Raw genomic sequence first — 23,204 nt, 5'->3', positions numbered from 1 at the left:
CTGTGTCGTGAAGTAAACCTGAGAGCTCCCAGAGTCCCGCCACCTTTTCAATTCCTATTGGCCCTCCTTGGCGCTGTTGTCCATTCCCATGGCTTTTGGCCCCTCTTTTCCAGCCTGTCGGCTTTCCTGCTGTTAGCTGGACCCCCACTTGAAGAGCAATCCAAATGGGAACGTCCATTTGTATCTGACCTCCTTTTTGTGCCAGGAATCGTACTACCGGGCCCATTGCTCTTCTCTTTTGCAGCAATGTCTGGACCAGATTATGAAATAACTGCACTTTAGACCCATTGATACCAGAGTTTCTTGCTGCTCTCAGTAGTGATTCCTTCTGGGAATAGGGGGTGATCGCTGCCAGCACATTCATTAGCTGCGAGCCTTGTTCTACTCGCTGTGGGCCAAGTCTATGAATTCGATCGATGCAAACTTCCCTTGTGAGGAGCCCTGTGAATAGTTGCTACACAGTGACCTTCAGTGCTTTGTCATTGACTGCTTCTGATAGGTTCTTGATCCGTATGTTAGATCGTTGGGAGCCGTTTTCTAAATCCTCGAATTGGAGTTGGTTATGTGAGAGGCGAGAGGTGTTCCGACGCCTTGTTTTATTTTTTCTCGCATCGTCCGCTATGTCCATCAGTGCTCTTTCCGACATGACCGCTAAACTGGAGGATAGGGTGATGTCCACTTTTACTTCCTGTAGTGATTGCTTCAGCTCTATCTTCAATTGAGTGAATTTCGACTGGAATATAGCCATCAACTGGTCCTGGAACTCCTTAAAGCATAACTTAGTCCCTGTTCCGCATTGCCATGTTACTGGCTCCTGAATCAGGCTCCTGCTGTGCGCCCTGTTCCTCCTTGCCTTCGGTGGTCTGCGGTGACGTCTCGGGGCCCCAGTTTTTTAATGCTCTTGTCCTGGCATGTGGGTTTTTCTGTCCCACCGTCAGATTTTCCGCTTGCTTTTGGACATGAGTCTTTGGCTTCCCCCCTGCACCGAGGTCTCGTCAGTCCATGGATTTTGAGTCAGGTGGGCCGGGGGCGTTCCTACTGCTGAGCTTCCTAGTCAGGTAGCAGCATTTGCTTGATACAGGAGTATTGTTGGGTAGTGGCGCAAATTGTTGCTGGTCTCGGGTCGTGCTCCGATCCAGGCGCCTCTGTGTTGTGTTTTCTACTTTGTGTGGTCCTGGGACCACAACCCCAGCTCCTTGGGAGGGGGGTCGCAGTCTTACTGGCCCCTCCCTACAAAGTGCTATCAGGCTGCCAGGAGCTCTGTCCTATGATCTCTCCCTTGTGTTCTGGTGTAGAGAGACGGCTCAAGGCTCCACCCTGGAGTGTTCTCTAATTGGGGTAGCCTCGCTCCATTCTTTCCGTGCCTGATAAGCACTCTGGCCCCCACGTGTGTTGGGACGCTCACTTCTGGAGATCGCCCTGTGACCCGGGTGTCTCCCAGGTGCACATAGATTTTCAGGTATGCCGCACTATGAGCAGCGAGGCACATCATCTATTGTGTCTAACCCAAGTCCTTGGTACTGATAGTATTTGGCCCTTCTAATTTGTCTTTTAAAACGTTTTGTAACAACAAAATGTGGAACACTAGGAGAGACGCCACCGCTGCCGCTGCTGCGTTACTGTCTCGGCTGCCATTTTGGCTTGGGGACGGCGTCTGCCCCCGACTCTGGTTTGTCTTGGCTTCACCTCAGTCAGCTTCGTGGGCGAAGCACTGGTGCTCTACCGGGGTGCTTCCAGGTGGCTCTCGGACCCCAGGCGAAGTCGTATGCATCTCGGACTGCGATTCCACCCAGATTCACAGAATGGGGTCTCTTCTCACTTGAAACAGCCCCGCAGCCGAGATGGCATGCTTGCTTCGATGGGATGGAGCATATCAGGCGCGTCCCGCTCGGCTGGCCGCCATCTTGGAATCCCCAAGTTCTAATCTTAGTGACTCAATTAGGGTTAATATTGCTTACCATCAGGTTGCCTGAATGAACTTTGTACATTTGCTCCTAATGGAGGCACAATCTTCAGTCTGCCCTAAAGTATTGGCAGTACAAATAATCCAGGCATAAATGAGTTCCCTGCACAGTAGTGCAGCAAACTACAAGCAAAATGGCAGTGTAGTAAAACGGTCCACTAGCTATCTAAAAGCTAATGTTCAGTGAGTGAGCCATAACTGCAGTTACCTTTTTATGTAATGCTTTTGTAGCATTTCGTTGTTTATTCCTCACGATTCTAGGTACTATAAAAGGTATAATTATTACAGTTAATTGTTGTATGATATATGTACCACGGAAGGATGAAGTGTCATCAAAATATGGTTTTGAGCAGGAGTTCAAAGCATCTCCTGGGTATCGGGCATAATGTTGAGCAGGTGCTAACTCTGTGGAACAACCTAGTAATCTCGTAAATCCATCGCAATGAGCTGCAGATCATAACTTTGTCAATTGTATATGACCCTTTAAACTATTGCTTTTACTTCCTTGCACTTTTCCCTTTTACCTTTCCCATGCACTTGCGCGTTCTCAATGTCACTGGGCCTACTAAGATCGTTTTTATGTTGTGCTGTGTTCTTCCTTGTTCCCCCTCCCTTGCCTAGTCGCGCTCTGAAACACTTGTGTACGAGCGCAATACAAATAAAATGTATCATATCATTGATATCTTCTGAATCTGTCCGAATATACACCTTCCCAAACGCACATCATTTTTCACATACGTATGTGTATGGCATACAAGGACTTCGGAGTAAAAATGTGCTTCTGGTAGCTGTTGGTATCTTGGCTAAATAGGCGGTTCATGCTACATCCAGGAGCTAAATTGCTCCTAGCAATTTCGTTGCTCTGCTTGGATTGAGTGAACTAACGAATGGATGCATCGCTTATTGTTTTATGACATGCTTCAGCCCAGGCTGTTTTTCTAATTGTCACCGTTGGCTTATTCAGATGTTTTCAGTGTTCTTTTAACAGTGTCTGCACAATCTGGTTAATGTGTGCGCCATGTCTTGTCTGCCAACATTTTTAATTAGATATTTTCACTTTATATAACTTTCCCCTCAAAGGTTTAAGTATTTTGAAAAAAATCAGAAATTGTCATATTAGAAACGTGTAGATGTGTGGTTGCAATTTTCTGTTTTGGCTTCATTGGGTCGTACTTAATGCACCTTTCTGGAGAGGAAAAAGCTATCAGCTGTGTTATGCGTTACACAGTGCACACATGATTTTGTGAGCCCATCCGTAGCATGCCAAATCCTTGTCTGTAGCAGCACAAAAACTCAAGCGGTTTACATTGCATTGCTTTTTCTGTGCATTGTTTTTTTCTATTACCAAAGACAACAGACCCTTTCAATCAAAATACATTGTGGCAGTGTATGGCAGTAGCTGTGTCTTGGAGCTTGACCAGGTCAATAATTTTTACAGATTCCATTAGATGGTTTGTGCAAGTGCTGAATAATCAAAATATGTGAAGACATATAAGGCCGATACAAAAATTAATGATTTATTCAAAATTGTTTAAAAAGACATGGTTACACGAACATCTCCAAATGGCTTGTGCACCCCAATAAAGTGACTTGTGCAATAACCAACACCTCACGTGATAAATAATAAATACAACTCCTATAACGCTAACGAATTTCAGACGATCAGGGATTGCAATGTACAACTGAATTGCCAATACTGCATTTTTAATCTCCTATTCTGACAGCGGATCTGTGCGATTTGGCTGTGGCATAATGGTTTGCGGCTGAATTGATCATAGTCGATTGCGGTACGAAACCAATTTTGCTGCAGCCAAAATGAACAAATCTGTGCCCCTCAAACCCCTCCTGCCCCCACTTTACCTTTTAAGCGTTCGCTTAGTTGTGACCATGCGGCATAAGTTCAGCCCCTCCTACGCTGGTCCGATCCGACACTGCAGGGTCTAGTTTTCTTTATTTTATTTTTTTACGTTCCCCGCCTCCAATCCCCTGGAAGGAGGGGATACCCCTGCTACCTGAAAGGCAATCTCTTCCGAACATGGGAAGCGGTGGACACCCCTTCCCCACATATTCGGTAGTCATTAACCAATTTGATTGATTTTAATCGATTGAATGGTAATGGCCGAATTCGGCCAGATGTACCATCAATTAAAATCAATCAAATTGGGTAATACCCTGATGGCTACTTTGATGTAGCTCAAAAAACTGCCCTAATCTTTCTACACAGCTACTGTATTGGAACTCACTTCGCAACATGTTTCGTTACCTCCAAATAACAATCTAGAATTATAGGAACTTCAGGAGATCTTCTCCATAGAGACTGCGTAAGCAAGCTAAAAAAAAACATTGCAGTATTCACATTGCAGGGCTCGCAAAATCTACCAGCCCACTAGCATTGGCGAGTAGTTTTAATGCAGGGCGAGTACCATTGACATAATTCTTGCTGGCGAGTATGGGAATGTTAGAAACTTATTTTTCATAGTTGGCATTTCATGATTTATGCAAACTAGCACGAGTTGTGTATGTGAAGACCTGCAACACAATGTTAACACAGCCTAAATTAGTGCTGTTGTAGTCACTCTTCTGACCATAAAATAACAGGAAAAGTCCTTACCACCACTGTCGTCAATCATTTTGGGTGTAAACCGCCTATTAACTCTGCTGTATCCTGGAAACCAAAACATCCATCCTTACTCAAGGGGCAGCTATGTCTACTGACATGCACCATTTGGAATACAACTACCATCACTTTAATGTAGTCAGCCTATCTAAAGCCACTTACATGTGCACATTTGGGTTCAGCATACCCTGACTTCACAACATGGCCATCACACAAACGAGAGAAGAGGAAGGAAAAAAAGTTCTTTACCTCCAATGCCCTATTTCCAAGCATGATGCAATCAATATTGTCAACATACGATTGCATGTTTCAACTTCATCACTGGGGAAAGTCACTGTAAATGATTAGTAACACCATTATCCATTTGTAACACTCTATAGCCCCACTTGAAAGCAAGAAGGAAAAAAATAATTTCACTGCAGCTCTTGGTTCTCGGAAGAACTCCAAACCCTCCGAGCTCAAAAGCGTCAGTCGCTTAAAAACTGCCAAACGGATCCGAGTGATCTAAATAAGAGCCTCTTCAAACAAATAGCCCTCCAATATAAAAAAGTCATTTTAGCAGCAAAATCCAACTCCTTCAATGATAGGATCTCAAAGGCCAACTCCCAAGCTAAAGAACTATTCACAATCTTTAATGAATTAGTCACTCCTCTGGCTACCGCTGACGAGATAACTAAAGACAAAGCCTGGTGTTCCAGCATTGAGTCCGCCATGCTCAACAAAATAACTCCCCCAGAACAAAATCCAAAACCACTGCAAAGCCCTCCCAAACCAAAAAACCAACCGCCCTACACAAGACAAGCGTAGTGATCTCAATCACGCTCAATTCTCCTTCAGAGACGTCACTGAACCTGAGGTCCTTAATCTCATCAAAAACCTCAAACCATCCCTCTGCAAAGCAGACATTTGCCCTCCCAAAATCATCAAGGAATGCGCCAGTGACCTAGCACCCCTGATTACTGCCTTCATTAACGCATCTTTCCAAACAGGAACTGTCCCAAACAATCTCAAGGAAGCCTGGGTGCGGCCGCTTCTTAAAAAGGCCACACTTGACCCAGCACAACCCAACAACTACAGACCGAGAACGACAGTCCCGTTCCTCCTTAAAAAAAAAAAAATCCTGGACAAAGCAGCTCACATCCAGATCCAATCATACATAGAAGCTAACTCCATACTAGGCAAAAAACAATCTGTCTTCCGTGTCGGGCATGGAACAGAATCCGCCTTATTAGACCTAGAAAATCAAATCTCACAGATCATGGACAAAGGCAAACCTGCCTTGCTCCTCCTCGATCTATCAGCTGCTTTTGACCTGGTAGATCACCAAACAGTCGCCACCCACCTCACCCAGGCAGCCCATTTCTCTAATCAAGCAGCATCCTGGATCACTTCCTTCCTTGAATGAAGAGCCATGAAGGTCTACTTAGACACAGCTAACGCAGATCCTACCACTATAAACTGCGGTGCCCCCCAAGGATCTTGTACAGCCTCCACCCTCTATAACCTCTTCACAAAACCCCTCTTCAACCTACTTGACTCCATGGGTGTTGCATATACAAACTATGCAGACGACACAAGTACTTTTACCCCTATCTGGACTCTATCACCAAGACGCCACGGCCCTTCACAACATCTATGCCACTATCCAAGCTTGGATGGCAATCAATGGCCTCTGTCTTAACGGGCAGAAGACTGAGATTCTCATCCTGGGCCAGACGAACACATTATCGAAACTAAGCCCCCAATACAACAACTTCAACATAGACTACTCAAACATCTCCGTATCATCCTCTGTCAAGACCTCTAGGCGTTCACATTGATGCAAATCTATCGATGAACAAACAAGTCGGCGCCATAGCCTCTGCATCAGCGTTCAGCACCAAACTTATCAATGTCATTAAACCCTACTTATCCACCCCCAACCGCTTGGCCATAACTAGAGCAGCTATAGGAGCCAAACTCTATTATTGCAACACCCTCCTAGCTGGCACCTCCGCCAAAAGCATTCACAGACTGCAAACCACACAAACAATGCCCTCGGAGCCGCCATGAGCATCCCTAGAAGATACCATATATCCCACGGCAGATGTGAAGCACGGTGGCTCCAGGTCAAAGACTGTATTACTCTGAAAATCCTCACAATCACTCAGATGCATCAACCAAACCGCTCCAGCGTACCTATCTGAAGCAATATCATGGACCACATCCACTCGCCCCACCGGAGCTCAGTACACCAACCAGCTACACATACCATGCATAAAGAGAGCCACAGCGGGAGGTCTAGGCTTCTATATTGCACCGAAACTCTGGAACTCACTCCCTGCCACCCTTAGATCTGAAACTTCCATCTCTGTCTTCCGCAACAACCTCTAGGCCACTCTCCTCAACTAGCAAGTGGAGGACTGCCTCCTCCACTTCTGCCATGTATATTGTAATATAACACAAATGTAATAGAACTATATTGAAAGCTGTGTGTGTGTGTGTATATATGTGTGTGTATATATATATATATATATATATATATAGCTAATGACCATGTTATGTTGTTATTTTGCATTTATATAGCGCCTTATATACCATTGGTATGGTCTGAAGGTGCTGGTAGGTTGAACGCCTTTGGGAACCGAAGTTCGGGCCAGTAGAGAGAGTAGGGAGAGTCAAAGTGCGTGTGCACACCAGGTATGTGTGCAGCTGGTGCGGAGTTCGAGTGGTAGCTGCTTCTTAGCGGTAGGTGTGGTGGTTGAGATATCAGGAGTATGTGTTCGCTCTGGCCGGCTTTATCCAGAACGAGTGTGGCTGCGTTCGGCCTGAGGAGAACGCCTGGCTGGGGGTGTGAAACCAGCAATGTTTATTTAGAGTGATGTGGAGTGAGCGGGAGATGTAGATATGAGAACAGTTATACCGAATGGTGTCATAGTATCTCTGTGTTCTAGTTGAGTGGTGGTGTAAGGGAGAGAGTAAGCGTGGGGTGTGGTATGATGTATGCTTTTCAAATGTTCCCTTCTTTCCAAAGCATAATATCTATGTCTCGCAGTTCCGTGCACATACATAATATGTCCGTCCGTTGCACATACTCATCCGTTGCACATATTCGTCCGTTCCACACACTCGTCTGCTCCATATACGCTTGTCTGCTCCACGCACTCGTCCAGTCTGCGCACTCGTCCAGTCTGCGCACTCGTCCAGTCTGCGCACTCGTCCAGTCTGCGCACTCGTCCAGTCTGCGCACTCGTCCAGATTAGACACTTGTCCAGTACACAGCACTCATCCGGTCCACCCACTCATCGGCACAACATACTACTCGTTGGCTTGACAGTACTACTCGTCTGTTCTGCGTGTTGATCCATTCCACACACTCATCTGGTCTATGTATTTGTCTGCTCCATGCATTCACCTGTTACGCACACTCATCCGCACCACACATTCAGCCGCTTGACGCACTCATCCGCTCCACATATTCATCCGCACCAAACACTCATTCGCTCCACATACACTTCCGCTCCATACCCTCATCCACAATATACATTCATCCGCTCTCCACACTCATCCGCTTTCCACGCTCATCCGCTTTCCACGCTCATCCGCTTTCCACGCTCATCCGCTTTCCACGCTCATCCGCTTTCCACGCTCATCCGCTTTCCACGCTCATCCGCTTTCCACGCTCATCCGCTTTCCACGCTCATCCGCTTTCCACGCTCATCCGCTTTCCACGCTCATCCGCTTTCCACGCTCATCCGCTTTCCACGCTCATCCGCTTTCCACGCTCATCCGCTTTCCACGCTCATCCGCTTTCCACGCTCATCCGCTTTCAGTGCATGTTCCATCTTCGCGCTCATCCGCACTCTACGCTCATCGGATCTCAGTGCATGTTCCATCTTCGGGCTCATCCGCACTCTATGCTCATCCGCTCTCAACATTCGTCCGTTCTTTACGCTCATCCGTTTTCCACGCTCATCCACTCTTCATGCCTTCTTGCTCTTTCCAGCTGAGTTATATGCGCTCTTGCGTTTTGTTCGCTTCTCTGCATTTGCATGCTCGTTAATTCTACGCAACTTCTAAATGCAATTGGGTACACTTCTAAATGTGGTTGGGGACATTTCTATACGCAATTGGGTATACTTCTAGATGTAACTTTCTCAGGGAGGTTATTGGGCGCAACTTCTAAATGCAGTTGGGTGCACTTCTAAATTTACTTTCTCAGGGAGGCTATTGGGCGGAACTTCTAAATGCAATTGGGTACACTTTTAAATGGAATTGGATACACTTTTAAATGCAATTGGGTACACTTCTGAATTCTGCTTTCTCAGAGAGGCTGTTGGGCGCAACTTCTAAATGCGGTTGGGGACACTTCTAAATGCGGTTGGGGACACTTCTAAATGCGGTTGGGGACACTTCTAAATGCGGTTGGGGACACTTCTAAATGCGGTTGGGGACACTTCTAAATGCGGTTGGGGACACTTCTAAATGCGGTTGGGGACACTTGCGGTTGGGGACACTTCTAAATGCGGTTGGGGACACTTGCGGTTGGGGACACTTCTAAATGCGGTTGGGGACACTTCTAGATGTAACTTTCTCAGGGAGGTTATTGGGCGCAACTTCTAAATGCAGTTGGGTGCACTTCTAAATTCACTTTCTCAGGGAGGCTATTGGGCGCAACTTCCAAATGCAATTGGGTACACTTCTTAAAATGCCACTGGGTACACTTCTAAATGCAGGTGGGAACAATTCTAAATTCAACTTTCTCAGAGAGGCTATTGGGCGCAACTTCCAAATGCAATTGGGTACACTTCTAAAATGCAGGTGGGAACAATTCTAAATTCAACTTTCACAGAGGCGCTATTGGAGATTCCATCTAAGTGTGGCGTATGCTAACAAACACTGGTTGACATTATACTGCAGGCCATTGAAAGGTAGGTTAGAGTGGCAGGAGCTTTCTGGAGTAGAGTAATTGCTCTACCCCCCCACCCAAGCCAACACTTACGGTTTTGTCGGTGTCTTATGGCTTCCTTGGCTTCCCCTGTGGACACCTGCTGACACTTCCTGGAGCCGCCTCTGTTGGAGCCCCCCTTGGCCTTGGGGCCCTTAGCTGCTGGGGGCTGCCGGGCAGAGGGCTGCTCTGGGAGGATCAGTGATGAAGGGCGGGATGGGCGGGTCGTGGGGCGGGAGCTGGGGGCGGGGTGGGGCGGGAGCTTTGTACTGTAACAAATGCCACGATTTCTGTTGTGCGCTATATAAATACGAATCAAACAAACCATTCCAACAGCGTTCAGTTATATGGCGGACAATCTTTTGAGTGAGGTTGTATAGAATTCTTAAGAATACTACGTGGGAGAACACAGGCCACTTGTTTGCCTACAGTTGGAGCAGACGATACTATCAACATTGCACCGCATATGTGAATAATACCTACGCATGAGCTAAACGCAGTGCGTGGAAGGATGCAGTCTATCCGGGTGACCTGATTTGTGCAAAGGAGGACTCCAACTCACCGAAGGGGCAGGATGAATCAAACTCCTGAGCTTGCTGGGCCAGAGAGGTCGGACCTACCCCTAGATTGAACAGCGACTGGCAGGCAGGCTCATTCCACCGTTACATAATCGGAACCCAACACTTTTTCGGTGGGTGGACCTACCACTAAGTGTCGATGCGCCCTTCCTGTAAACTTAGAAAATACGTCACTGTTGAGGTGTGAGAGAGACGACTGCTCCCTGGTGTGTACACACGAAACTAAATGACTTTAAGGCCTTCAGAAATACCAGAGATCACTTCTACATTAAGGGCTTACTCCCGAGTAATAGATCGTGAGCCGCTGTGGTAGAAATAGTGAACAATAAACTGTCATGCGATGCCTTGGATATTGGCGACTATGGCCCAGTTGGAGTCGCTACCACACTTCCTGATTTCCAGCACGCCTTCAACTACATACATGCAGCGGTCTAGTTCTTTTACGTCGTATGTACGTAGTACTATTTAGGTACTCCTCCAGCTGTGTTTTTCCTTTGCTGCCGTTGTTGCGCTATGCATTGTTGTCCCGGTCTCTTCCGGTTTTCTTTCCTTGTTATCTTTCTCTCCTTCTCTGCCAATACTCCTTCCTGTTTATGCTACTTTTCAGTGCGTGGACCTCATTATGGGTTACTCTCCTAGTGGCCTCATCGCATCTTCCTTTCACTTTCTGTCCTGCTGCCTATGCTTTGGGCTTTCATTGTTGTCCGAACTCCAATTCAACTATTTGGGATTTCTGTGCCCACATTTGGACGAATACGTTCTTGCACTCGAATCCTGCATCTTCCAGTCCAGCTGCCATAATTCTGAGGGTTTTTTTGCCACGTTTGGCTTTTTCCCCTAATTTGTCCCTCCCGGGAGGGGGGTCCTCAGGGAAGTGCTCTCTAGTAGCCTTCACTGTGGCTTCCTCTCGTGTGAGACTCAAACTTCAAAACAAAAAGGAGAAGGACTACAGATCCCATCGATCCTTGAGCCCAGTGGAAGATTTCCTCCGGTGAGGAGGTGGAGGAGGGAAAGTGGGACATTAAGACTCAACAAGAAAAGGAAGTTGACATAAACACAGTATTCCTGGTAGACAAACTATCTTAGCAATCAATGTTAAGCTTGATGACATTGTTGCTATCATCGGATCACTGAAGGCAAACGTGGACAAGGAGAGTTTGAGAATCACTGAGGCGGAGGGCAGGATTAGCATTAACTAAGATACCATCACCCACCACAGCCGGAATATCGCCCAACTTCAAGATAACCTATCCAAGATGCAGAACAAATGCGAGGATCTTGAATCACGATCCAGGAGAAATAATGTTCAGATTGTGGGCGTTTCCGAGAAATTTGTCAAAGGTGCGATGGAACCGTAGGTGGAATCCCTCCTTAGAACTCTCTTCGGGTCAGAAGCCTTCCCGGACCACTTTTTGGTCGAGAGCGCGCACCACATATTGCTTCCTGTACCGAAACCTGGAGTGCCGCCCCGCACGATCATTGCACGCCTCCTCAATTACAGGGATAGAGATGCAATACTCAGAATGGCAAGGGAGCAAGGCACACTGCAATACGAGGAGAACCGCATCCATATATATACAGACTTTGCGGCGGGAGTCCAGGCTAATCGAAGATCATATGAACCAGTCAAGACTGCTGAGAGCATGCCAAGTGCCGTATGCATTAATATTTCCGGCTAAGATGAGAATCTAGCATGGGGTGAGAGCACACTTTTTTGAAACTCCGGCCGCAGCCATGGCCTACGTCCCCCCTCCCCCCCCCCTCCCGCAGAGAACGTAGACCGGATCAAAATGGCAGATATCCTTTATACCCATTGAAATGTTGGCCTGGCTTCCATGGGGTCTCCACACACTACCATTGAACTGGGTCGTGAGCCTGGGTCTGGTGGCCATGTGACAGAAACATGGCGACCTCAGGAGAGCTCCAAAAGTTTTTAAGGGACAATTGGCAAGTTGGCGTGGATGATGCGGGTGAGTGGGGAGGAAGGGGGCATGTTCCGCGAGTGCCTACTGGACAACGCAGGACTCTTGTGGAAAGTTTTGTGACTTAAGTGATCAATGTTTGGTAAAGGTTTGGGTGGATGATGTGGATGAGGGACGGGTTGTTCCAGGATTTCCTGTCTAACGCAGATGGGAGGATATGAACTGCCACAAGTTGCGAGTGTTAAATTCTCAAATTCATTGTCTTGTGGATGCTGACGCTGTCCACACTAAGCTCACACATTCACCATTAAAATCCATGGCTGGATACAGATATACATGATCCCTCCACAGGTGACAGACTAAGGATTAAGCTTCTATCATGCAATGTCCGTGGGCTTGACAACCCTATGAAATTCAGGTAAATTGGAGCCTATGTGAACAGGGCTGCTCTTCACATAGTAATGTTGCAAAAGACACACACTCAAGGGGCCAGTAATGGGCAAATATTGGCCACCTGGGGCAAACAAAGATACCACACAGACTATTCTACCCAAGCCAGAGGGGTAATCACAATATTACACCCCTCATTGGGGTTTCAATCCAAAGGTCATAAAATAGATCCCCTTGGAAGATATGTGATAGTATGGGGCGAAATAGCAGGCAAGACAGTCACGTTGGTCAACACCTATGGCCCTAATACAGATGACCAAAGCTTTTACTTTGACATTTTAGAACTGCTTATCCCTCTGGATGAATCCCACATAATCTGGGGCGGGGGGCTTAAAGTTGGTCTTTAACATGTCGCACGATAGGTCCTCGACAGTTAAAAGACCGCCCACTAAGGCATTGATTACACTGAACCAAATCATACCACAGCTATCGCTTATAGATGCATGGAGGGAGCTGCACCCGAACACCAGAGAATAAACATATTACGCCACGGTGCATGATTCAGAGTTGCAAATAGACTATTGGCTCCGCTCCTCTTCCCTATAAAATGCACTAAGGAAATGTGCGATACACCACTGTACATTATCTGATCACTCCCCTATATCACTCGAGCTGGTATTTTGTGATACCCCGAAACCTGCAAGAAGATGGAGAATGGCTGCCAACATATTAATGGACCCTAATGTCGTGGAATCCCTACACATTGAGATCGAGGAGTTCTTAACTAATAATGTAGGAATGGTTGACAGGTGCGCCACACTCTGGGAATCATTCAAAGTATGGATCAGGGGGGGTTCTGATATCCAAAACCACGGCCCTCCTGAAGTCTGTACATCATGAGCTTTATGTCGAGTCACGACTGCGGACTTTGGAAATAGCCTACAGCAATACTCCTAACAAAGAAATACTTGCTGAAATCATTAAACTCTTACAGGACTTTGATAGACTGGCTGCTAGGGAGATACAATATATTGCTGCCCCAACTCGAGCACATGGATACGAGGAAAGCAACAAAGCAGGAAGGTCCTTGGCCAACCTGATCCAGGCGGATCGGCAGCAGAACCTGATTGGAGGTATCAGCTCGACAGAGGGCCGGGTGGTCACAGGGGAGAAGGCCATAAACCAGGAATTTGCAAAATTCTACCAAGAATCATACGTCAATCGGGATAAAAGAACAGCGTCAAATATACAGAAATACCTAGATGAGCTTGAACTCCTGAAACTTCCTTTGGAAACTAAATTGACCCTCGAGCAATCAGTCACTGAAGATGAAATTACTGAGGCTATAAAGGCCCCGGGTGCTGATGGCCTGGGGGTCGAACTTTACAAGGAATTTCAGGCGGAACTAGTCCAGATACTGTTAAAGGTATGGGAGGACACACTGGAACGGAACATACTACCCGATTCAATGAGAAGCCATAATTACTGTGTTACCGAAACCCTGACGTCCTCCCCAGGACATCTCGTCATACAGGCCCCTGTCACTAATCAGTGCAGATGCCAAGATATTTGCGAAAGTGTTGGCAAATGGACTGCTGCCTAGCATGCCAACTCTGGTTCACCCTGACCAGTGCAGATTCATCCCCACAAGATCCACTGCTTTAAACCTACGTAGATTGTTTGGGGTAATGGCACAAATAAACCCGGATGCATGCGCAGTAGCAGTCTCGCTGAATGCAGAGAAGGCCCAACTCAATTCGACTCAGTATCTTGGGTGTATCTCCTCACGGTGCTGAAAGCATTCAGAATGGGCCCTAATTTTATTAAATATGTGAAACTACTGTACACAGCACCAGGTGCCAGAGTCCTGACCAACCATACAATCCGAGTTGTTCCTGTTGGGTAGGGGTAACGGACAAGAATGTCCGTTTTCACCTATATTATTTGCACTGACTATAGAACCTATGGCAGCACTGGTTAGGCAGAAGCACAGGAACGGAGAAATACGGATGTCTGGCCCGACTCAATCCATCTCATTATATGCACACGATACCCTCCTGTATGTTTGAAACCTTGAAACTAACCTGACACCTCTTATGTTGGATACACACGGATTTGCTGCGTATTCCGGATATAAGATCAATAATGGCAAATCTGAGATCTTTCCATTGACTCCAGCTACTAAATGCCCGGTGGCTACCTCTGGACTTAAATGGTCATCCCAACACATTCGATATTTAGGCACATTGGTCTCTAGGGATAGGCAGATGCTATATGCAGACAATCATGAACAAGTGTTACAACTCCTTAGCGCCAAATTCCAAATGTGGGCCAAACTTCCCATTTGTATGTACGGCCGGGTTGCTATTCTGAAAATGATCGTTCTCCCTAAATTGCTCTACCTCTTCGTGAATATACCCATATGGCCAGGGAGAACCTTCTTCAAGAAGCTCCGCTCCATGGGGGCAGCGTTCCTTTGGGACAGGAAAACGGTTAGAATGAAGTGGGGGAAAAAATGGTTGAACCGCACTGTTCGGGTGGATTTGCAGCACCAGATTTTGAATTGTATTATCAAGTTGCACAAGCACAATTCGCCAAACACTGGTATGATTTATGAGACAGTTCACCGCACATATGGATGGACAAATATGCGGCATCTCCTATCGACCTCCGCTCGATTATATTTAGTCTACGCCACAAAGATCCATGTCTTTTTGACCCTGTGAGCAGTATGGTTCGAGCATGGGGCGCACTATGTAAAAAATTGAAGATGGACACTTTGTATGACCCGGATGTCCCCCTCTGCAGATACCCTGGTATTCCTCCAACGTTAGATAAAACACTACAGAGAACCTGGGACCCAAACAAAGAGATCAAAATGCGGGACATGTTCCCAAACGGGAAATTTGTGACCATGGATGACTTTAGTAATACGATGGGAGGGGGTCCACTCGGGACACTCCAGTACTACAGAATGAAATCCGCATTTAGTAAGCGATGGCCGCTATTCCCAGATGAGCCCCCCTATACATCCATGCCTGCAAGCAGCGACATCGGGAAGAGGCCTAGGAATCTCCACACTGTATTTGTTAACACAGACACACACCCCTACTCTAAACAATGTTAAAGACAAATGGGAAAAGGACCTGAATACACCGATCACTGAGGAGAAATGGTCCAAAAACGGTGCGCTCACCAAAACTATCACTGAATGCAGGCCTGCGTCTGATTCAGTTCAAGGTCCTTAATCGGCTCCACTGTACCCCAGCAAAAACAGCCACATTTACCAATGTTGGTACGTGGGAATGCCCCAAATGCTATGCACCTGAGGGGGGATCATTCCACATGTACTGGGGATGTCCGGTGGTGGCTGGGTTTTGGAAAGATGTGGCAAGTATTATAGAAGAAATAACACAAATACCGGCCTCCCTGACTCCCCAAAAGTACCTGGTCGGGGACATCGGTAAGAGTGCAGAAACTACCAGGAGACTATTCAATATTTTATGTGTGATAGCGAAAAAGTGTATAGCGTAAAGTTGGAAAAGCCCTTGTCCGCCACGCATAAATAACTTTCTCTGAGAACTGGCATATACCAATGAATGTGGGGAACAATATATATTGACTGTACCCAAAACAAGTCGCCCCAAGGACATATGTGCCCCGTTTCGAATGTACTTATGTGAAATGGCCTTGAATTACGAAGCTTCTATGTGAAATCAATGTGCTATTGTGTGATTATATTGTATTAGACGAAATATATGCATTGCATTGTGGATTGGAAGTCGTGTTGTATCTGCTAAAACCATCAATAAACAAAGTTTAAAAAAAAAAGGAAATGTGACATGTCATACATAGTAGCACTCAAGACAGAGGGACAAAGCAAAATATCAATTGTAAAACAAAATATGGTTTACAATATCATTTGTGTATGTAATGCCATTTACACCGGAAATACAATCTGTGAACTCCGGATTCGAATCCGCGAACATTTGTCAGGGTTTGGCAGTCAGAATTGAATGCTGCCTTTAGCTACCCATTGGCAGCAGGAGCATCAACTGGACCAAAAGAAAGACACCAGATTTATTGGATTAAAGAACTTTGGCCTCGACAGAAGGGGCGGTAATCTTGAAGTCATGTTACGTCAGAAAGAAGCGCGCCTAATTTGCCATTTTAGAACCCTAAAACTGGTTCTGAATACAGACATTGAAATGTACTGCTTTTTGTAATTAATTCCAGTATTATTGATTGTGACTGCTATTCACATACAATGAAGAATTTCTGCATGTAAAATTCAGAACATTTTTGTGATGCATGTTTCAAGGTGTCTTCAGTTTATAGTATTGGGGACAACAAATATGACTCTCCAACACGAGTATCTTCTGTAACTTACATGTTAGTATTGCATGTAACATGTTACCCATAATTAGTCATCCAATACTGGCAATCTTGTATGAAGTACACAGGTTTCCGATGCACATGACGTATAACTACATCATGCATCCAATTAGAGAGGCACCGGTGTGCACACCACATCCAAACTAGTACAACACAGGCAATAAGTGACGAGTTTAAAACATGCCTGTTAATATTTATTTGCTGAAACGTAGCTGTCGCCAATAATACACTAGGTCTCCCAATACATGGTGACCAGTGCATTGTAACTGACGAGCAACTAGCGGGTTGTCCAGGAAACCAATACAACACAAGAATAAGAGCTTTCACTTACTGGCCGCTTAACGTATGCAACAATGCATTTTAGCTGACGTGAGATTAAGCTACAAATTTGTAGGTCAGTCAGACCCAGCACAGAAAAAATCAGGAGTTAAAACCATGTTTCTCACTATTTATTTGCAAAAACGTATCATTTATACATAAGACCTTAGGTCTCCCAAAACATGGCAGCCAGTGAATAGCAACTGACAAAGGACTAGTGGGTTGTCAAGGAAACCCGTACAATGCAAGAATATTAGTTGTTAAATGGCTACCCCTCATACGCAATGCAACCTAGCTGACACGCTATTGAGCTGCAAACAGGCAGGTATGTGTTTCCTAATCACACTGTCAATATATGAACGAATGCATTGAGATCGTGCAGGCTAAATACTCGACTGCGTAACAGATATGAAGTGTTCACGGAATGCTGTTTTCGAACACGAACGTCTTGTGGACAATCACATAGACGCACTACGGTTGCATTATAGCTCGTTAGATATCACTCATGATCTTTTCTATGCTGAAAGGCTGCAATTGTGGTGACCTTTAATTATGTAGATACACTTTGCTTAAATGCACACACATGCAATTAGTAGATTATTTTGGCACGTGGCCTAGTATAAAGACTGTAAAGTGTACAAGCAAGCATTTACAATGACAAAGATAATTTTCTAAGTTTTTACACAATGCTTTAATTTATTTCTCTGCACAGGGGATTTAACCCTGTTATTACGATATCACCAGACTACAGTAGAGCAACGGAGTACGACTGAATGAGGTAAATAACCTATTCAGTATTTTAAGAACATTGTCTTACACTTGCATGAAACCGGACTGTTAGTGGGTTCACCTGGGTGCCTCAATAGTCTAACCTTACATTTAGCAACTTATTACAGTCATATAAGGGCTGACTTTACACATTTATAAATAAGGTTCACTGTAGATTCTAAAGCAGAATAAAACAAACCGGTTCCAAGGTGTGGAGCTATGCAACATCCATATTCCCTGGTAGAATGCTGACCGTTATATTTATTTTACAAGCTGTACAATTTCTAAAGGCCCTCAGGAAAAAATGTTGTTTGACTGATTTCTCTTCATGTTGCTATGTTTGAAAAATTGATTTAAATACTTACGATTTATCTTTGTTTCCATGTTCTGTTCTTTAATTTTCTTTATTTCCTCATTAATCCTTCCCCATTGCCCATCCTTTGTCTCTGTCTTGAATGCTACTATACATGACATGTCACATATTTTTGATTTGTTCACACATGCTATCATTGTTTGATTTGTATTGCATAGCCCTGATTTTAGAAAGGCAAGGAGTTTTTGCCCAAACACGTGTCATGAGCAAAGGGCCACTTGTGATTTACGTTCAGAACTGTTTGTGCAAATAAACATCAGCTTTTGAACGACATAATCCTAAATGTGGCGCACTTGTCTTCAGGAGGGTGTGATTCTGTGCTATTCTGTGTTTAGAGGTGGGGTCTTGTACCTCGGTCTCTCCTGAGTGTGACACTTTTTCGGACAGGAAATCCTCCATTCTGGTTGCTGAGTATTCGTAAGTTGGTGCAAACAAACCCCCAGTTTTTTTTTTAGCAATTTTGCTTCCAGGACGAATGCGTTGCCCCCGAGCTATCCTCCCTGTTGTCTGTCTCTCTTCTGTCAGTGTTTTGGGAGACTGCCAATGGAGTTGGGTATTAAAAAAGTAAAGCAGTTGGATTTGCCATTCCTTATTGTCCTAACTTATAACTATAGCTAGGTAGCAGGTCCCTCACTTGTATTCCTCTAAGAAACAAAGTTAATGAATGTCCCTGACTATCCTCCCATGATAAAGGAAAATGAGAGGTCAATAACGCTATATTAAAGCTTTCTTACCAGAAAATGTATAGATTTCTGGCAAAATTGTCTCCTAAAAAATCAGACCTTTTTTCCTACTGCACCTGAGTTTTGCCCAAGATGCTCTTTTCAACATTCGGGTACTAATTAAGATCAACTTTGGTTTGTCAGTATCTTAATATTTGTTTCTTTAATTCACTTAACGTTGTGGTGTTATTTCTTCATGCAGATTTTGCTGTTTAGAAGATGCACTATTACCGATATTCCACTGCAGAAGTGAGCTGCTGTTACAAATATCTGCTCTTCAGTTACAACATTATATTTTGGGTGAGTGCCAACCTTCCAGTATGGGATGCTGTTATGTAAATAGGCCCTGCATAACTCACTTCTGTCATTTACATTTGCTCGTACTGCAGAAGTGTGCACACAGTTTGATATTGATAAGCAAAGTAAGCCCTTTTCTGAACATGCTTTGACAGGTGATTTTAAGTGTATAAAAGATGTTGGGCCAGGCAAGCCCTCTTAAGATCATTTACATTTAAGAATTATGTACCCTATGTCTGTGTGCAAAGTAGACCAATTTGATGACCCATTAAGATGGACGAGTAGCGCAGCACATTCATGCACTTTTTTAAAACTTTGGATCTCATGAAAGTTCAGAAGCCTTTCTGAGGAGAGACACGTGCTACACCCCTCTGAACAATTTTGGCATTTGATCACTGCCCATTTTGTTTCATTCTTTGTTCTGCCACCTGAGTGGCATTGTTATGGGCACTTGGCATAGCAGCCACCATCGAAAAACAGCATGTTGCCAGGGGTTGGAGTAAGGAGACAGTGGTATCTGTTTAACTGTTGCTTTTATTGAACTAATAAAAGGGTTTGGAAAAATGCCTCACTAGCCTTAACTCTGAGTTTCCGTGCCTCAACAAAAGGAGCTGAGACTTTCCTTGTCAGAATGTCTATATCGATGTTCACAGTACTGTCAAAACCTTGCCCCTCACATGTTTTAATTTTTCCAGATATTATAGAGATTTTTGGCTACTCCTGCAGCCTTCTACAGTACTGCTGCACCGACTTTCAAGATGGAAAGTAAATTCTCCATCATTGGATCTCTCGTGGATTCCCATGCTTAGAATATTCCCCGTCGTCAGGCTTGGAACCCTCGGTACATTTATAAAGACGTTTCTCATAGGAAAAATGTTGACCCTTCTGTGTCCGATCTACGTCGGTTTGGGCCGCTTATGCATGCCACAATATGACGTAGTGGTATAAATGCCCCGCCCCCGCGGCTCCCTTCAGATTTCAACTGTCTTCCAAAGTAGTGGGATCACCTCGTGTCATCTATTTTACTAGGTTGTTTTTTCGTTTTTCCTAATGTCTGGGAAAGCTCTTTTTCGTCCGTGTGCTGCATGCGGATTAAAGGTGGTGTATGAAGGAGATGGCTATATGGACTGTATATATTGTCTCCACCCTCACCATTCGGCAGACAATTGTGACATCTGTAAAAGCTTCTCGCAGAAGACCCTTAAAGACTGGAATAGGCGGCTGGTGGCTTGGTTGAAAGACGGAACGGGTGCATACCCACCTTCGGAGGTAGGCTCCACGCATAGCTTGGCCTCAACAGCTAAATCTCTAGGGTTCCGTATTTCCGTCCCCCGCCGTTCCGTATCGGCTGAACCTCGGGCGAAGAAAGTGCGTTCGATGGAGAAAGGCTCATCGGAAAAACATTCCACGAGAGAATCTTTGTTGAAAACTAAAACTTTGTCTTCTTCCTCCTCGTTAAAGGAGGAGAGAAAAGACCTCTCAAGATCCTCCTCAGGTGATCATCATAGATCATCCTCGAGTCGAGATTCTTCAAAACACAAATCAAGTTCAAAAACTGCGGGAACGCCTCAAGGCTCTCTTCAGGGATTCCGCCAAGTCATGTGACGGCGCTGATGACGGCGGCGATCGAGAAGTTAGCCTCGTCGAAGGAGCCTCCACAGGAAGGCTGGCGACCGGAGATGTATGACCCGGTTTTACCAGAAACCTTGTTACAGTAGGAGGCAGCCTTGTCCATATCATCCGTGGATGACGAACGTGAGCAGGTGGCTTGGCTTGCGGAACTTGGGTTACAAGGGGTTAGCTCTCTGACTCTTTCGAGCGGGGCGAATATCCCGGTTACGACTCCATTACTCAACCCTCAGGCTGTTTTATCCCTGGAAGTTTTGTCTACATTACAAACCTTGTTGAAGAAATTGGATGCAAAGTTACCTCAGGTTGCTGTTCCAGCGAGACCAGTCGACGAGCCAGGCCCTTCCCATCGGCCGACTCCTATGGCGTTGACGGCGGTGCCGGTCCGTGAAGATCTTTCATGTCCACACCCAGAAGAACTACTGCCGGAATCAGTCAGAGAGTCTGTATCGGATATATCGTCGTCCCCCTCTAGGGACCCGACCTGGAAGGCGGAGATGGAAGCTCCAAGAAGCCCAGCCCAACCGTCAACTCCGGATGACATTGGTTCTTTCCACACGATGATGGGTAAGGCTTGTACCGAATTTGGGCTGGCCCAGGAGGAGGAGAAGAAAGACTGTTGCTTGTTTGATCATATGGGAAAGAGGAGAAAAATCAGTGTTTTCGGTCCCCATTTTAGATCATGTATGGCAAGAGGGGCTACGAACAATGCGTCATCCGTTCTTGGAGCTGGCGATTAAAGGTAGACTGGAAAAGAAATTGAAGTCTCCTGAGTCTACTCCGAAATGTTTGTCCTCTCAACCTTCTCCAAAATCGGTGGTATCGGCGGCTGCTGCAAGAAAGGCAAGGTCTCAACATAAAGGCATAACTCCTCCGGAGAACGAGGCCAGGAGACAAGATGCCTTTGGCAAGAAGGTTTTGTCGGTAGGTGCAACGACGGTGAAGGCGGCCAATTCTCTAGCTATTATTGCGAGCTATGACAGAGAGATGTGGCATCGTTTAGCACCCATACTGGAACATCTGCCGGACGAACATAGAAAAGCTGCAATGTTACTTGTTAGAGAGGGGGAAGAGGCTTCTAATCACTCAATAAAATATTGCTGTCGATCTGGCAGAGTCAGGCTTTAAGCAGGTTAACAACGGAGTGATTCTGAGGAGACAGGCCTGGCTCAAATGCACCAACTTTCGACCTGAAGTGCAATATAAGGTGTTGGATGTGGCTTTTGAAGGGCACCTCCTTTTTGTGGAGAAGGTGGACGAGGCCTTGAAAGGCATGAAAGAAGACTCTGACACAGCACGCTCTCTTGGGGCCCTCCAGAGTGGCAGAAGTTTTAGTTCGTTTCACCCCTTTAGAGGAGCGTCAGGAAATTCCTGGTTCTAGTCATCCAGGGACTGCACTTTCAATAGACCGTTGTATTCCTCTCAAGGCTACAGGCGGGCTTCTCAAAACCGCAAAAAGACGTCGAGACTATCAAGCCTCAAGAAAAAGGGGAGGTTACTAGTCGTCGAAGGACAAACAATCAAAAGACCAGCAATGACGAGTTTCGGAACGTCCTGGGAGGCAGGGTGTCTCACTGTGTCGACGATTGGGAAAAGATAACCTCAGACCGGTGGGTATTGGACACTGTGAAGTTCGGCCATTTCCTTACAATTCAAAAGCAAGCCGTCGCACATCGCACCAGTGTTTACAGCTCAACCCCACCTGAAAATTTTAAAACTGGAAGTAGTACTTATGCTACAAAAGGGGCTATAGAATTGGTACCTGTGTCGGAGGTCAAGGAGTGTACTCCCGATACTTCGTCGCGAAGAAGCCCAACGGAAAGTGGCGTCCCATTCTCGACCTTCGAGACCTTAACAAAACATTAAAAAATCTGAAATTCAAAATGCTCACACTTCAGGAAGTGATCCGGTCGATTCAACAGGGGGAATTTTCTGGCGTCGTTTGATCTCCAGGATGCGTATTTTCATATACCAATGCGTCGATGACACAAAGTTCCTAAAGTTTGTAGTCGGGCGGACCCACTACCAGTTCACAGTGCTCCGATTCGGATTAAAATCATCTCCCAGGACATTCACAAAGTGCCTAGCCCCGATAGCAACATGGTTAAGAAAACAGGGACATCATGTTTACCCTTATCTGGACGATTGTTTAGTGAGGGGGTCGTCCTCTATGAAAACGCAAGCAAGTCTAGAGGCCACCATGCAACTTCTGCAACGGCTAGGATTTGCAGTAAACTTCAAAAAGTCCTCATTAACTCCCTCAAGGAGCTTAGTGTTTTTGGGTGCAGAGTTCGAAAGTCAGGAT

General features: G+C 45.6%; 1 protein-coding gene across 5 annotated transcripts in view; it reads left to right on the top strand.

Moving 5' to 3' along the window:
• The window catches only part of TSPAN14 (tetraspanin 14), a 449,587-nt gene that overhangs the window by 137,659 nt on the left and 288,724 nt on the right, over window positions 1-23,204 (top strand). For 4 of the 5 annotated variants that reach the window (XM_069610831.1, XM_069610832.1, XM_069610829.1 and 1 more), the window contains one exon: window positions 19,176-19,273. In XM_069610831.1, the coding sequence (XP_069466932.1) occupies window positions 19,193-19,273 (81 nt within the window). In that variant the 5' untranslated portion in view covers window positions 19,176-19,192. Of the gene's footprint in view, window positions 1-17,867; window positions 17,889-19,175; window positions 19,274-23,204 lie in introns of those variants that run through there. The other variant, XM_069610833.1, reaches the window with a different exon arrangement.

This window comes from Ambystoma mexicanum, chromosome 8, assembly GCF_040938575.1.
Source record: "Ambystoma mexicanum isolate Mex_15411 chromosome 8, UKY_AmexF1_1, whole genome shotgun sequence".
Classification (NCBI taxonomy): Eukaryota; Metazoa; Chordata; class Amphibia; order Caudata; family Ambystomatidae; genus Ambystoma; species Ambystoma mexicanum.
This window is presented reverse-complemented; position numbering and strand designations above follow the sequence as displayed.